Consider the following 15960-nt stretch of genomic DNA (forward strand, 5'->3'; position numbering starts at 1 on the left):
ACAGAGAAAAAGGGTTTGGATATGGCCTCCTGCAAGCTGCAGCCCTGTCCGGCTCATGCTGTTGAGGCTACAAATATCATCAGAGGAATGAAGCACCTCTGCTAGGAGGACAGGCTGAGGGAGTTGGGGTTGTTCAGAGAAAGGAAGGCTCCAGGGAGACCTCAGAGTGACCTTCCAGGACCTGAAGGGACTCCAGGAAAGCTGGGGAGGGACTTTTTCCAAGAGCAGTCACGGATGCCCCATCCCTGGAGGTGTTCAAGGCCAGGCTGGATGAGGCTTTGAGCAGCCTGGGCTGGTGGGAGGTGCCCCTGCCCATGGCAGTTGTTGGGGGGGAGCCGGTTTATCTTTAAGGTCCCTTCCAACCCAAACCATTCCATGATTCTAAGTGCAGTTACGTCCCTCCCCAGCAGCAACGGAGACAAGGCAGGTGAGGGACTGGCAGGAATTTAATTGTACTTGGCACTGGAAACTGTACAATCCATTTACAGAGAACCACCCGGCTGTGTCTATATACACCCTCTTCCCATTTCCAACTTTACTGGCCAGACGTGACAGGCAGTGGCCCTCGACACACGAGTTACGGCCCCTCAAGCACAGACCGCGGGTGCCCAAGGCTGGAGATCCGTGTATTGCTGTCCTCACCCTTGTCGAAGGACAGGAAGGACCTGTTGGCTTTGCTCAAAGCTGTCATCGCTTCCTGCATCCCTTCGCAGTGCCGTTACGGAGCTGGCATCTCCCACACCAATCTCTGGACCGCTAGGACACGGCAGCGTCACCGTTCCAAGAATATACAACACCTAACTCTGTCCTTCTACTTCATCTGCATCAAACGCCCTCTCGTCTCTACCTTTCTACCACATGCAAGAACCCCCTGGTTGCCTCCAGTCCTGCCTCCTTGCGGAAGGCGTTTCATTTCCAAAAGGCAACAGGAACAAGAAAATCTACCTGCGCTACTCCCCTCTAGCTGCTGCTTCTCTCCCTCCCCAAACCCTTTACAACATTCCTAGAACTTCCCGACCCCCGTGAACGATGCAGTTCTCCTTCAGCAGGCCGGAGCGCACACAAGCCACTCAAAACAGGATGCGTTGAGCGTCTCCTCTCAGCCCCTCGGGCTCCGAACGCCTCGGCTCGTCTGCGCTCCGTGGAACTGCGGAGTGACGTGAGAAAGAGTTCTGGACACGCACATCTCCGAGCAAGGATGGAGTACTTGGAAAGAAATGCCAAGCTTGAACAATGAAATACAAAAGTAAAAAAGAAAAAACCAAAAAAAAACCAAAAAGAAAACCAACCCCCCCCCGCAACAAATCGAAACAAAACAACAAAAAAAAAACTTAAATACCTGGCAGGTTGCAAGAGTGAAAATGAGGAATGTACAAAGGACACGCTCAGTGAAAGATTCCAGTAGAGAGATTGAGAACACGTGCTGAACATGGGGTCTGCTTTTTTCCCCACCCACACGCTGCGCGAGACAAGAAGGAACCGTGCGATTGGGTTTTGACCCTCGGAAAAGAGCGGCCGACAGCTCCAATTCCTACGTTTTCCAACCTCGACTGCTGCACGTGAAGATTTTTCAGAAAGCAAAGCGCGCTTTTCCGATGTGCCACGGGCACAGCTCCGAATCCCCGACTCGCAGCGTTAAACCCAGGTTCTAAGAGGCCGTGTTTGCAAAACCAGACTCCAGTTCAGCCGTGTTACCTGTAGCTGCCATGACAACCCCAACCCCGTTCTGGTCAGTAGAGCAGACCCAACCACGCTCACATTACAAAGAGAAATGTACACGTTATTTATAAATAAACAGTCCTCCCTCAGGATGTCACCGGGCCCTTCTTTTACACCAGCGTTTCTTTCCGCTTGCCACTTAGCTGCTTCTCCCTCGTTTTTCTGTGCCCGAACGATGTTCTGTGCGATTTCAGGCCCTTGGCTTCCTCCGAGTCCAGGATGGAGCCGCATTCGGATGCGCTTTCGTCTAGCTCCATCTCGGCGATGCCAGACGCGGCAGATTGCCTCTTCAGGGCTCTGACGTTGGGCGCGGAGGGGTTGTTCTCCTCCGACTCTTCGCTCAGCTCCGGCAGCTCCGGCAGCTCCGTCGCGGCAGGAGTTCGCTGGAAGGGAGCGATGGCGGTTCGGATGCAGTTCACCCATTGCTGCTTGTGGAAGATGTCGTTGGCCTGGAGCGTGTGCGACTGGCCCGGGGAGGGATCTTGGAAACGAACTCGGAAGATATTTTTAGCTGGAGATAAACATAGGAAAAAGCAGATCAGTTCCTAGCTCAATATTTAGAGATTCCATTGCTAAACAAGCGACCTGGATTGCCCTGCTCTGCTTCAGGGAAAACATCCCAAATGCCACCAAAGCCCTCCAAACCCTAGAAGCCAGAGACACTGAAATAGATGTTTATGATTCTATGTTTCTATAAATTGAGCACTGGCTGCTAAGTATAAACATCTAAGTGCAAGGTCCTACACCTGGGTCAGGGCAATCTGCGACTTCAATACAGGCTGAGGGACAATGTGACCAAGAGCAGCCCTGCAAGAGAACGACCTGGGGCGCTGATTGATGAAAAGCTTGACATGAGCCAGCAACGTGTGCTCACAGCCCAGAAAGCCAACGGTTTCCTGGGCTGCATCCAAAGCAGTGGAACCAGCAGGGTGAGGGAGGGGATTCTTCCCCTCTACTCAGCTCTCGTGAGACCCCAGCTGGAGTCCTGTGTCCAGTTCCAGAATCCTCAACAGAAGGAGGAGATGGAACTGTTGGAACAGGTCCACAGGAGGCCGTGGAGATGATGTGAGGGCTGGAGCACCTCTGCTATGAGGAGAGGCTTGAGAGAGTTGGGGTTGTTCAGCCTAGAGAAGAGAAGGCTCTAGGGAAACCTTAGAGTGGCCTTCCAGTCACCTGAAGGGACTACAGGAAAGCTGGGGACGGGCTTTTTCCAAGGCCCTGGAGTGACAGGACGAGGGGAAATGGCTTTAAATTGGAAAGGGGAAGATTTAGGTTAGACATTAGGAAGAACTTCCCAATGAAGGTGGTGAGGCAGTGTCCTAGTTGCCAAGGGAAGTTGTGGATGTCCCATCCCTGGAGGTGTTCAAGGCCAGGCTGGATGGGGCTTTGAGCAGCCTGGTCCAGTGGGAGGTGTCCCTGCCTGTGGCAGTGGAGGTTGGAACTGGATGGGCTTTGAGGTCCCTTCCAACCCAACCCATTCTATGATTCTAGATGTTTATGGCCATCAAATATAAAATTGCAGCTGTTGGGGCACATCACGCATCCGATGTCCTCAAAAAACCTCACTCCACAAGGATCTGTGCCCAGGTTTAGTTTCTCCTCTCCAAAAGATCCCCACGCAGATGAACTGGTTTGGTCCATACCTTTATCGGCATTGCCAAAAGCTCCTCGGAAAGATCCTCCCATTTTCACATCACCATCCTGCAAGTCTTCAAGGATGAGCTCCTGGACAGGAATAGGCTGCCTGTACACTTGGTAGGCCTGACGCTCGTTGCGAGTGACCGGCCGGGTCAAAACCAGGATTTCTTGGAAGAGGAAGACGTAGAGTTTCTGAAAGGGAAAGCACATTTGAATGTGAGCAAAGCGTTATATTCAAAGCAGTCACACATCCTCTGGGACTCAAGGCCACGTTATCTGAAGTTGCACCCATGTAAAGTTTCCTGCTGCAGCACCGCAGGGCCCTGGCAGCGCTAGCACTGACATCAACAGTTTTATTACTTTAATGACCCTTAAAAAGTGAATGATGGTTTACAGATGGATGATTAGAAGCAGTGTCTTTTCTGACAATACAAAATGCTTCACTTGTACAGACGTGCAATGGTCAAATGAAACAAAAAATGCCCTCAAAACAACCAAAAATAAAGAAAACGGAGAAGATTTCATGTTTAAACTGAGGTTACCCCTGAAAGCCAGGACAAAAGGCAGCAAACCCTTGAGACCAGCTCTGCTGCAGTGGAAGATAAACTTCTGGCAGTTCATCTCAAAGCTAAACAGGCTTTTTCAGGAAGGCTTTTGTTTGGAAGAGCTGTGTGCCAGCGCTCATAATAGGGAATGTCAGAGTACCTGAAAGTAAACAGCGGGCAGGAAATCCCTTCTGATGGAGAGCTTGGGCTCTGAGCACACTTTCGATGGTAATTCTGTGCTAATTATTTTCCAGCTTCTGAAGGTCGATTGTAAAGCTGTCAGCAGGAAACCTTCCCTTACACCCTGCGACACAGGCTGCCATCAGGTGCTTTCTCTCCTGCTTTTTAAATGTAGCTAATTGTCTAAACTAATTGTCCCTGAGGGGTGGAAGGGCTCCTGGCCCTGCTATAACAGAAAAACACTTTTAACTACGTCTGAGGGAAGCTTTTCAAACTAGAGAATTGATTACCATGAAGAAAAGGGACTTACATGCCCATTTTTATTCTTCAGCTCGCCATGGCACAGTAAAACTTTGCTGCCTTCAATCCTTGGGTCCTTCTGCTTCTCATCCAGGTATTCCAGCTTGTCGATGTAATACTGGCATTCTGACTCCCCTTTCTTCAGGTTGATGTCGGAGAGAACTCCTTGGATGATAGATATCTAGAAACCAAAACATTTACCAGTGAATAAACAGCAAGCTCTGCTTGAGCATCTTCCCTTTAAGTGCTGTTCAAGAGCTCCAGGTGATGGAGCCCCACCTGGAGTCCTGTGTGCAGTTCTACAATCTCCAACACAAGAAGGATATGGAACTGTTGGAATGGGTGCAGATGAGACCATGAAGATGATGTAAGGGCTGGAGCGCCTCTGCTAGGAGGGCAGGCTGAGTTGGGTTTGCTCAGCCTGGAGAAGAAAAGGGTCCACAGAGACCTTCTAGCAGCCTTGGAGCACCGAGAGGGGCTCCAGGAAAGCTGTGGAGGGACTTTTCCCAAGGGCATGGAGGGATAGGATGAGGGGGGATGGCTTTAAATTGGAAGGGGGAAGATATAGATTAGACATTAGGAAGGAATTCTTCCCGATGAGTGTGTTGAGGCCCTGGCCCACGTTGCCCAAGGAAGTTGTGGCTACCCTCTCCTCAGAGGTGTTCAAGGCCAGGCTGGATGGGGCTTGGAGCAGCCTGGTGCAGTGGGAGGTGTCCCTGCCCATAGCAGGGGGCTGGATCTTTAACGTCCCTTCCAACCCAAACCATTCTATGAATCCACATGGACTGATCTCTCCCTTGCATTCACAAAGGTTACAGTCACAGATTGGTGCCCACCAAGAAAACCACCCCAGTAAATTGCTGAAGGTTTAAGAAAGCTTTCCGGATCTCCAGAATGATGTGCTTACGTCAGAACAACGATCAGGAAGTCACTGTTACTTACAGCTTCTTCCAGAATCTGGATATCAGGATGGTCTTTGGGAGTGTGCCTCAGGATCTCTTTGAGGAGCAGCGGGTATTTGACCAGCCGACTTCGAGGAATGTCCAAGAAGCTCCAAAGGTCTAGCTTGCGGCTAAAAGGAGACTCAAGGCAGCGCTGGAGGAAATCCTGCACTCTCCGGTCCTGCTTCTTCTGATCCAGAAGTGCTTTGGCTGCCAGTTGATTGCTGCAGTAACCTTTGTAGGCATGGAGTCGTGGCAACTGCAAAAGAAAACAATGGTCGGGAGTCAAATTCCATGTAGAAAAAGCAAATCGCATTAATGTGTCAAACTCGGGGAGCTCTACTCCCCTTGCTGGGACACTCTGACCAATAAGAAAAGCTAATGGAATATCTTGCATACAGAGTGAGTCCTTTGTTAGGAGAACAAGGGCATCCTGCTCCGATGTCTCCAAAGTTCAGATGTTTGAGATTAACAGAGATAAAAGTTATTGAAGTCACATCAGTGGCAAACAGTCCAGACGATATAGACATTTCAAACATAAATCAGCAAGTAATTGCAGTCACACTAGTGTAGAGTCTCCAGGGTGAAATCATGGCCCATTACGGCTGACAGAGTTCCATTGTTTTCAGGGTAGCCAGGATTTCCGTTTCAATCTTTCGCTCAAGGCCACAAAAGCCCAGAGCTTTTCGGCTTCTGGCTTTAAACGGTCTTTAAGCACACTTTTAGCCTGCTATCTCTAAGTTACGTACTCACCCACTTGACAAGAATGGGCCCGATCTGCTCCACTGTTCCATCTGGTTTCGTTGCTTCTCCTAAACTTGCCAACAAGTCTGGAATGGAAACACAAAAATAGAAATTGCAACAATGCCCCAGTGTGAGAAAGCATAAAGTTTAACTCTTAGTCAGCACATTATGTGAAAGCGTTCCAGTTGTTTTTACCTTCATGCAGAGGAATATAAGAATCCAAGTCCCCAAATATGTGAGTGAGTTCCTCCTCGGACATGATGGAGAGTTTCAGCATGGGATCATGATAGGCCTGTCAAAGAACATCGGTATTAAAATATATTCACATCTCTCAAGGCCAAAAGCTGGCTAAATATGAGGGACAGGTATGAAGCAAGGCCAACACAAACAGAAATATTGCCGTTGCTAAAAGATTCATGTCTGTATGAAGGTATTGAGGCCTTTAAAGGAAAAGTGAACTGTTCCCGTCTCGGAGAGGGATCCCCAACCGGCTCTGCAGGACTGCAAAGCTCAATCCTTTTTTGGCTGGGGTGGTTGTAATCAAACCGGTACTGCAGAACCGCTCACGTCACCCGCGCAGGCCAGCTGGCAAACTGTGGGTTCCGGGCCCAACAAAGCTGACGTGTCATGTTTGCAGGTGCAAAGAAACCTCATTACTAACTGCAATCTGATTACTGACTGCAGAATAAAACACTCACCTTTCTGGCAAGCTTCAGGTCTTCGATCAGGTCCTGCTCTCCCCTGGACATTTCATATATGGCCTGTGAGGAAAGGGACAAAGCATTGAGAGTCATTTTTAATCCGTCTTCCTCTGAAAGAGCCTTTCAGCACACATAATGTACATCCTGCGTCTGCAGCGGGAACCAGTTTTTGCCAGCTGAATCACTGTATGCCACCTGGGCATGACAACCCCAAATAAATCTGCTGCTTTTCCCAGCTCTGAGAAAGCAACGTTACTTCCAACTGCGGGAAAGCTCCGATGCTCACGCACAAGCCAAATTAAATATTAGCGCCTTTTAAATCACTGCTTTTACACAGGCAAGGACGAAAAAACAAAACCCCAAAAAGCCACAGAGGTCAAATCCCAGGCATCTTTAATCAGCTTCTGTGTTGTCACGAGAAGATTTGTCTAAGAGCTACAGGAAAAAGGCAAGCCAAGGCCTTGGTGTTTGGCTTTCAACCAATTGTCAAGAGCTTTAAGAGAAAGACAGCTGGCTTTACAAGGAACCCGGCTTTGGGTCTGCTGCAAAGCAACCAGCACGGCTGGGGCTTGGATTGCAGAAATGCTGAGCCCCTATGGGAAGAGTTTGGCATCTCTGAAGGGTCAAACTGGGGAGACGAACTCCCTAGTGACTCGAGAGAGAGAGGCCTACCTTTTCCCATGCCTAACAGCAATAAATCTAGCTGCTTAGAAATGAAGGTGCACAGGAAGATACAGTTGCCCAAAGACGATGCTCATTAATCCTTTCTCCACCAAGAAAAGAGCCCAAACGAATCTCCCGGCTGCCTTTCCCAGTGCTGCTGTTTAACGCAGAGCCTACCTCCTGGCGCTTGATTTCTTTGGTGCTCAGGGACTCTTTCATGTTGACATCTAACATCTCAGACCAAAGCACGCTGTTTCTTCTTTTAGGAGGAGTAGGAGCAGCAGATCTGCTACATGACTTTTGGGCACAGCTAGGAGACTTGCTGTCCCCACGAAGGGCAAACGACTACAGGGAGTGAAAAAAGAAACTCATTAAAACACGTATGTAAAGCAAACAGTGCAGAAGTACAGAAATATTAAGGTATTAGCCCTACCCCTCCCAATCCTTCGTCCTCCTCTGTTGTACAGGGCAGGAAAACACACCCAGACACTTTTCCTCAGATAAAGGAACACTTGAATCAAGCTGCTGAGAAAGCCCCCAGAGACTGGCAAGCGCCTCTCCCTGCACTGATCCAGCTTGGGAGGAGGATGGGCAGGTGAAGCCTGGGTCTATTTCCAAGGTATGAGGAAGTAAATAAACGAGGATCATAATTTTACACCTAGAACGGGGCTAATCAGGAGCCACTTGAACTCTGAAACGTTACTAAAACCTTGATGGAGAAGGTCTCTTATCTACGTGCACGGAGTGTCATGTTCCTTCCACAACACTCCTCGAACATATTGAAAGATCAGCAGGGTCAGTTCACATTGGAGCACGTGCTCCAGCGCTTGGATCTCGAGTACTGGAACAGTTTATCAACTGATTCTCCCTATCTGAATCAGTTTATTTTTATTACCGCTTAAACCCTCGATAACCCAAACAAGCCACCTCTGAACTCCTGAACTCTTCTTCATCGCCAAGCAAGCTTTCTGTCCTTGCGTGGATCAGACAGGAGATTTCCAAGTGATGCCTGGAAATCCCAGTTTTATCCCCATACAGCCAACATATTCCCAGTGTCTCTACACTCCCAGGACCAGAAGGCTCCGCTTTTTACCTGTATCGTCTGCCCAAAGCGCCGAACGGCACCATTTCTTACAGGAGAGATCAAGTTCGCCAGGGATGTCACCCGCGCTAAAGGCCGAACCCGCTTATTACTTGGCTCCTGTAAATAAAAGCAGAGAACAACTTGTACTGGCTGCGACTCCCATTTCATTGCTCAAGCTGCTCAGGCAGGTTTTAAAAGCACGAACCCACTTAAGGAGCGAGAAACACAGCAAAGAGAGTGTTTTGAAGTAGTCATTCATCTTAAAAGGAAAGCAGAGGCTGTAAATATTTGTCTGAACGTTAAGGCTGCAATTAAAGAGCGAGATGACATACAAGTCAATCAGAATTCAAACCAGGGATCTAACGGGGACCGTTAAGGCTTGAACATAAATAGCCTGAAGCTCGCTCCTCCACAAGGCAAGTGACTGTCATCTAAAGATGGAGCTGCTCTGCTTTATCATGCTTTCCTTTGTAAGAAGAATGTGTTTTTCCATTTTAATTTTATTTTGGAGCGAAAAGGAGCAGTCAGAGCCTTGGAGAGCCTCAGCAGCTATTCTAACAAACAGCAAATGACCACATGCTGAACATTCCTGCAAGGGACACGCACACACGAAGCAGATAAAGCTTAAAACCTCAGTTTACAAAGCTTCCTCCCCCTCCTGCTCCCCCTCACCCCTACCAAGTCGTCATAATTTCTCTTCTGTGTTGTATAAATTTGAAAGATAGAGCTTCTGCTTTTCTACACCACTAATCCCTGCTGGGAGCCCAGAGCAGTTTCAATTCTGTCCTGACCAAAATGCTGCCAAGAAAGAGGAAACGCCCAGGGAAACCTCCTGCTGCTCAAGCTCAGATCGGTTTTTAAAATCATGCTGGCAACGTTACATATTTTATATCAAAAATTTTGTATTACAGAGGTTGTGCAGGAGTTGTGCACAATGGGAGGCCAGGAGGAGATGGACTCGGAGCTTAAGGCCAGGAGAAAGGTGGGATGAGGTGCCCTGGTCCTCTTAAACATCTGGCAGACGGGTGGATGTGACTCATCATCACAAGGAAGCTTCTTAGCATGAAGTTTAGATGAGTTGATGGAAGCAGCCACTTAGATTCATAGAATGGGTTGGGTTAGAAGGGAATCTTAAAGATCATCCAGTTTCAACTCCCTGACATGGGCAAGGGCACCTCCCACACTGGACCAGGCTGCTCAAAGCCCCATCCAACCTGGCCTTGAACACCTCCAGGGATGGGGCAGCCATGACTTCTCTGGGCAACCTGGGCCAGTGTCTCACTACCCTCATCGGGAAGAATTTCTTCCTAATATCAAGTCTAAATCTTCCCCCTTCCAATTTAAAGCCATTCTGCCTCGTCCTATCACTCCAGGCTCTTATAAAAGTCCTTCCCCAGCTTCCAGGAGACCCTTCAGGTACTGGAAGGTTGCTATAAGGTCTCCCCGGAGCCTTCTCTTCTCCACGCTGAACGACCCAAATTCTCTCAGCCTGTCCTCCTAGCAGAGGTGCTCCAGGTCTCAGATCATCTTTGTGGCCTCCTCTGGACCCGTTCCAACAGTTCCATCTCCTTCTTATCTTGGGGATTCCAGAATTGGACACAGGACTCCAAGTGGAGTCCCACAAGAACAGGGAAGAGGGGCAGAATCCCCTCCCTCACCCTGCTGGCCACCCTTCTGACGCAGCCCAGGATATGGTTGGCCTTCCGGGCTGTGAGCGCACGTTGCTGGCTCATAATGAGCTTCTTTTTTGAGTTTATCTCTGTCAAAATTTTACCAAAGCTTTACTGTGTATTTTCGGGTAATTAGGGTCAAATTCTTCCTCCTGTGTTTCAAAAGGTGAAGGCTGAGAAGCTGCTTAGGACAAGCTCTCCGCTGCCTCCATTTCTAGCCGGAGATTGCAAGGAAAGTTGCTCAAATTTTCTACTCCTGTGCAGGAGCAGAAGCGACAAATGCTGAAAACAAAGAAGGGGAATTGGAACGCAGAGAGCTGAATTCCAGTCCCGAGACTGAGGAAGCATAAAAGCTACGTATGGGGGATCCGATTTCAGCAACACGACCCGAGGAGCGGCCCGTGTAACTGCCTCCACACGGTGTTGAGCAAGACGTTAGCTCACGCTGCAGTCAGCCTTCGACTCGCAGGGGGGAAAACATGAAAAGAAACAATTTAGGAGGGATGCAGAACAGAAAGACCTCCTGGCACAGCACAAAGCGCGTTCAAAGCTGTGCTTGAAACATTTGGGTGATCTCAGCACTCGGAGGGTGCAAGAGAAATGGGGAAAAGCTGTAAGACAGTGACCTCAACCCCGGGATCCTGACTCAGCTGGCTTTAAGTATAGAACCAGAAGCGCTGCAGTCACCTCTTCCCGTTGCCAACCATGAGCCACTGCCCTCAGGACAGAGTCGGCCAGGAAAAGAATTATACAGGAGGCTGGGAAGTTAGGTTGGGCTCAAAAGCAGACAAGGAAGCTTTAATTAGTTGCAGGCATTTCTTAGTGGAGGAAAAAGAGAGGTAATTTACTTCTAGAAAGCCATACCTCAGTGTACTAGAATAAAGGGACACGAGCCAAGAGGAGCTTAAGAACTGCAGAGACGTAAGCAGAAAGTAGACAGACATGAGCCACACACAGCTCTGTCAAGGCCAGATATAAATAGCTTGGAAAAGAAAGAAAGACACGATGCTGGAAATGAGTAGCGAGGAACCTCAGCACTTTAGGATGCTGGAAATGAATAGCGAGGAACCTCAGCACTTTAGGATGCTGGAAATGAATAGCAAGGAACCTCAGCACTTCAGGATGCTGGAAATGAATAGCAAGGAACCTCAGCACTTTAGGATGCTGGAAATGAATAGCGAGGAACCTCAGCACTTTAGGATGCTGGAAATGAATAGCGAGGAACCTCAGCACTTTAGGATGCTGGAAATGAATAGCGAGGAACCTCAGTACTTTAGGATGCTGGAAATGAATAGCGAGGAACCTCAGCACTTTAGGATGCTGGAAATGAATAGCGAGGAACCTCAGCACTTTAGGATGCTGGACATGAATAGCAAGGAACCTCAGCACTTTAGGATGCTGGAAATGAATAGCGAGGAACCTCAGCACTTTAGGATGCTGGAAATGAATAGCAAGGAACCTCAGCACTTTAGGATGCTCGTGCAGTTTTGCAGCTCGCTGTTAACAGGGTCAGCTCTGCCCCCCTTTGCAGACAGGAGGACAATGACCCACTGTGGCACTGGGGGACACATGCAAATGCCTTCCCAGCACATCTGTGCCTGGGTTGAGGCACAAGGTCTGGCAGCAGACGGCATTCCTGCCGCTCTCTTCTGGACAGGCGGTGCAAAGGGGCTCCCTAGGATTAGAAATCGCCACTTCCGTGAAGTCCATACCCACTGAGACAGGCAAAGAGAGGCTTGAGGGGAAAAGGGCTGCTCTCTGGAGCAAGAGGAGCCCTCCTCTGCTCTGCAGAGGGACGAATTCCACATGGATCAATTGCCAGGAGCAGAGCATTTTCCGTAGTCGCTATGTTCTCCCTTTCCAGTACCTGAAGGGGCTACAGAAAAGCGGGGGAGGTACTTTTTCCAAGGGCCTGGAGTGATAGGATGAGGGGGAATGGTTTTAAATCAGAAGGGGAAGATTTAGATTAGGCATTAAGAAGGTATCCTTCACAATGAGGGTGGTGAGGCACTGGCACTGGTTGCCCAGGGAAGCTGTAGATGCCCCATCCCTGGAGGTGTTCAAGGCCAGGTTGGATGGGACCTTGGGGAGCTTGGTCCAGTGGGAGGTGTCTCTGCCCATGGCAGAGGGTTGGAACTGGATGGGCTTTGAGGTCCCTTCCAACCCAACCCATTCTATGATTCCCCTGGGGTTGTTGGCCAACAGAATAACTTCTCTATGCTATAAATGAGCTTAGCCAAAGGCCGTTTCCCCCTCTCTTTAAGCAAAACAAATCCCACTTTCTGTCCTGAGTGCGCTCAGACATGAATGCTCGACTGCCAAAAACCTGCATCTGTTTCTTCTGCATGTCCTTCCAACTAGACCACTTGATCCGAGGCAGTGGGGAGGGGGGAAAAAAATCCCTCTCCTTAGAAACTTCACCTTCTCCGAGATCTGCATTTCAGCTCAGGGTCACGCACTCCGCTTACGGTCAAACCCAGCCACGGTGTAAGCTGAGACGCGGCACAGTTCTTACTACGGATAACTCTGGCTCAGGGCTTTTTTTGTAGCCCCGGACTCGCAAACAACACTTAAACTGTCTCCACGCTGCATTACTTAGAGAGCCCAGATTAGAATGAAGCCTGCGAGGTCTCTGTAACCAGCATGGTGTGAAACATCACAGCACGGACAGATCTTTAAAACCCCAGCGAGTTCAGCAGCGCTTTGGCTTCCACTCAGACTTCTTTTATAGTTTTTATTAACAGTGAATATAAATATATCACAAACACATGCACAAAAGCTAAATCTGAGCCTCAGTGCAGGCAAGACTTCACACCAGGGGAATTTCTCCAAGTGCAGATTAACTCTTCACATTCACACTACAAAAGAAAACCAGGTTCTGCTTTTGAGCAGTGAACCTTTTCCTCTCCCAGCACGCACGCCTGCAACCTTTCCTCCCGCGTTAGGTAATAATTAGTGTTTTTTACAAGGATCACTTACTCGAGTGCAATGTCCTACGTGCCAGTCCTGTACCAAACAGTGACGAATCTAAAAACCACGCGCAGCAACATTTTCCTATCAAGCCAGGGATTTTAGTCACCTGATCGAATAATTCCTGCCAGAAATCATTGCCACCTGACTACCTTGAAGATTAAGGAGCTTGCTGAATCTCAAGCTCTGCCCTGCAAAAGGCTGTTTCCCCTCCAAACGAGCAACCAGGCATCAGTACAGAGATTACAAGCCTCGCTTTTCCCAAATACACCAGGCTGTTCACACCCAAGGGGAGGAAATCTGGCCCCAAGCTTGCTGATAACCACTGTGGTTCTTGATAACGACCCAGTGCCTGGCACTGGCAATAGCGTTGGCTTCAGAGCCAGCGCCCAAGCCCAGACCCAAAGTTGAACTTCAGTTGGATCAGAGCCGGCGTGGCCAGCAGGGCCAGGGAGGTTCTTCTCCCTCTGGCCTCGGCCCTGGGGAGACCGCTCCTCGAATCCTGGGGTCAGGTCTGGGCCCCTCCCCACCAGAAGGATGTTGAGGCTCTGGAGCGAGTGCAGAGAAGAGCAACGAAGCTGGGGAAGGGGCTGGAGAAAAAGCCTGAGGGCCCTGGGGGTGTTTAGCCTGGAGAAGAGGAGGCTGAGGGGAGACCTCATTGCTCTCTCCAACTCCCTGAGAGGAGGGTGTGGAGAGGAGGGAGCTGGGCTCTTCTCCCAAGGGACAGGGGACAGGACGAGAGGGAATGGCCTCAAGCTCCAACAGGGGAGATTTAGGCTGGACATTAGGAAAAAATTTTTCACAGAAAGGGTCACTCGGCACTGGCAGAGGCTGCCCAGGGAGGGGGTTGAGTCCCCTTCCCTGGAGGGGTTTAAGGGACGGGTGGACGAGGTGTTGAGGGACATGGGTTAGTGTTTGATGGGAATGGTTGGACTCGATGATCCAGTAGGTCTCTTCCAACCTGGTAATTCTATGATTCTATACCCAGCATGCTGGTTATACCCCGCAACAAACACACATTTTAAGAATCAGAGACGCTTTCTTTTCCTTTAAAAGCTCTGGTTTATGCTATTTTGCTCCCAGCATCTGGTTTCCCTTTTGCACAATGAGATTGCCCAAGTTTGGCTGTTTTAAAGCCAGGATTTGAAGAGCTGGCGACTCAACCCAGAGTCCTCCAGCCCCAGGGCTGCTGGAGCCACCTTCTTTTCTTCTCTAACTCATCTCACTGCTAATCTCTGCAATAAAACCCTGCCCAGGGCAGCCGGTCCCTACCTGGCTGCTGAACTTTTGCCTCCTGTCACAGCAGGAGCAGCCACCAGGAATGCAATTATTTTCACCTACATAACAACAGCCGATAAAAATAACAATACTTCAAATAAACCCACTCCCCCACCCCAAACCTATGGGGTTTTTGTTTGGTTTATGCAGCAAACGAAGGGTTTAATTAGGAAAAATCCTGTCGGTGGAAAAAACAAATGGAAAAATAGGCGTATTCTGAATGGAAATCCTGCTGGGAAGAGGGGGATTAGGTGAGGCATTGAACTGGGTTCTGGCTCCTGGGTCTGCTCCTCCAGGGGCTATAAAGGTGCTTAATTAATGGAAATCCCACTGGGAGAAGCAGGATCAGGTGAGGCACCGGGTTTTTTTTTTAGCTCATAGTCCCGTTCCTGCAGGGACTATGAATTTAGTATAAAATATGTAATATATAGAAGTTTTAAATTGGTGCCTGCACCTCACTGGCTTTCGGTAGGGAACAAACCTGGCTTGGAGACCTCACTTCAGGCACGGAGAGCGGGAAAATGATGTGATAAGGAATCCCAGCACCTCTGTTTTCTCCTCAAACCCCGTTTTCCCATCAAACCCCTCCGTTTTTCGCCTGGAATCCCTCCTTTTTCACCCCAAATCCCCTCTTTTTCACCCCAAATCCCCTCTTTTTCCTCACCTCCGGCTCCCTGAAGGCCTGGTTCTGCGCGTCGATCACCCGGATAGTCCTTTTGATGGGCAGGAGCCCCCCGAGCTCGTCGTGGGCCACCATGGCCACCAGCCCTGCTCTGGCAGTCGCCTCCTCAGCCCCCGCTCATCCCCGGCTCTGCGAGCAACGCGGCGCCGCGCCCCGACCTCACCGCGGGGGCGGGGCTTGAGGAGGCCACGCCCCCTCCCGGCATAAGCCACGCCCCCAACATAGGCCACGCCCCCAGCATAGGCCACGCCCCCATGAGAACCAACCCCCCCCCCTTCCCAGCCTCTGTTTCATAGAGTCATGGAATGGGTTGGGTTGGAAGGGACCTCAAAGCCCATCCAGTTCCAACCCCCCTGCCCTGGGCAGGGACACCTCCGGCCCCACAAAGCTCCATCCAACCTGGCCCTCAACATCTCCAGGGATGGGGCAGCCACGATTTAGAATCATAGAATCGTTTGGGTTGGAAGGGGACTTAAAGGTCATTCAGGTCCAACCCCCCTGCCGTGGGCATGGACATCCCACTGGATCAGGCTGTCCAAGCCCCATCCAACCTGGCCTTGGACACCTCCAGGGATGGGGCAGCCACCACTTCTCTGGGCAACCTGTTCCAGGGCCTCCCCACTCTCATCGTGAAGAAATTCTTCCTTATGTCCAGTCTAACTCTGCCCCTTTCCAGTTTATCCCCATTGCCCCTCGTCCTATCACCACAAGCCTTTGTGAACAGTGCCTCCCCAGCTTTCTTGGAACCCCTTCAGGTAGTGCAAGGTTGCTAAAAGATCTCCTAGGAGCCTTCTCCAAGCTGAACAACTCCAACTCTCTCAGCATGTCCTCCTATGGGAGGTGCT

The 15960-nt window shown here is 49.9% G+C and overlaps 1 protein-coding gene across 1 annotated transcript; it reads right to left on the reverse strand.

The window, feature by feature from the left end:
* Window positions 1-428: 428 nt before the first annotated feature.
* On the reverse strand, window positions 429-15263 carry NET1 (neuroepithelial cell transforming 1). Its single transcript, XM_069863120.1, has 10 exons — window positions 15098-15263; window positions 8525-8632; window positions 7609-7776; window positions 6766-6828; window positions 6263-6359; window positions 6077-6153; window positions 5325-5582; window positions 4393-4563; window positions 3363-3549; window positions 429-2230 (listed from the first exon to the last, which is right to left on the reverse strand). Exons 1-10 carry the CDS (start codon window positions 15188-15190, stop codon window positions 1830-1832), a joined length of 1623 nt encoding a protein of 540 aa, XP_069719221.1. The 5' UTR covers window positions 15191-15263; the 3' UTR covers window positions 429-1829.
* Window positions 15264-15960: the final 697 nt, after the last annotated feature.

This window comes from Phaenicophaeus curvirostris, chromosome 1 (assembly GCF_032191515.1).
Source record: "Phaenicophaeus curvirostris isolate KB17595 chromosome 1, BPBGC_Pcur_1.0, whole genome shotgun sequence".
Taxonomy (NCBI): domain Eukaryota; kingdom Metazoa; phylum Chordata; class Aves; order Cuculiformes; family Cuculidae; genus Phaenicophaeus; species Phaenicophaeus curvirostris.

Excerpts from the sequence above, each read along its gene's own strand:
- NET1 (XM_069863120.1), bottom strand. The coding sequence starts at position 15,190 with ATGGTGGCCCACGACGAGCTCGGGGGGCTCCTGCCCATCAAAAGGACT. Across the intron at positions 4,564-5,324 it reads TCCAGATTCTGGAAGAAGCT|ATATCTATCATCCAAGGAGT; the intron begins GTAAGTAACAGT and ends TTTGGTTTCTAG. Across the intron at positions 2,231-3,362 it reads TTTTGGCAATGCCGATAAAG|CTAAAAATATCTTCCGAGTT; the intron begins GTATGGACCAAA and ends GTTTATCTCCAG.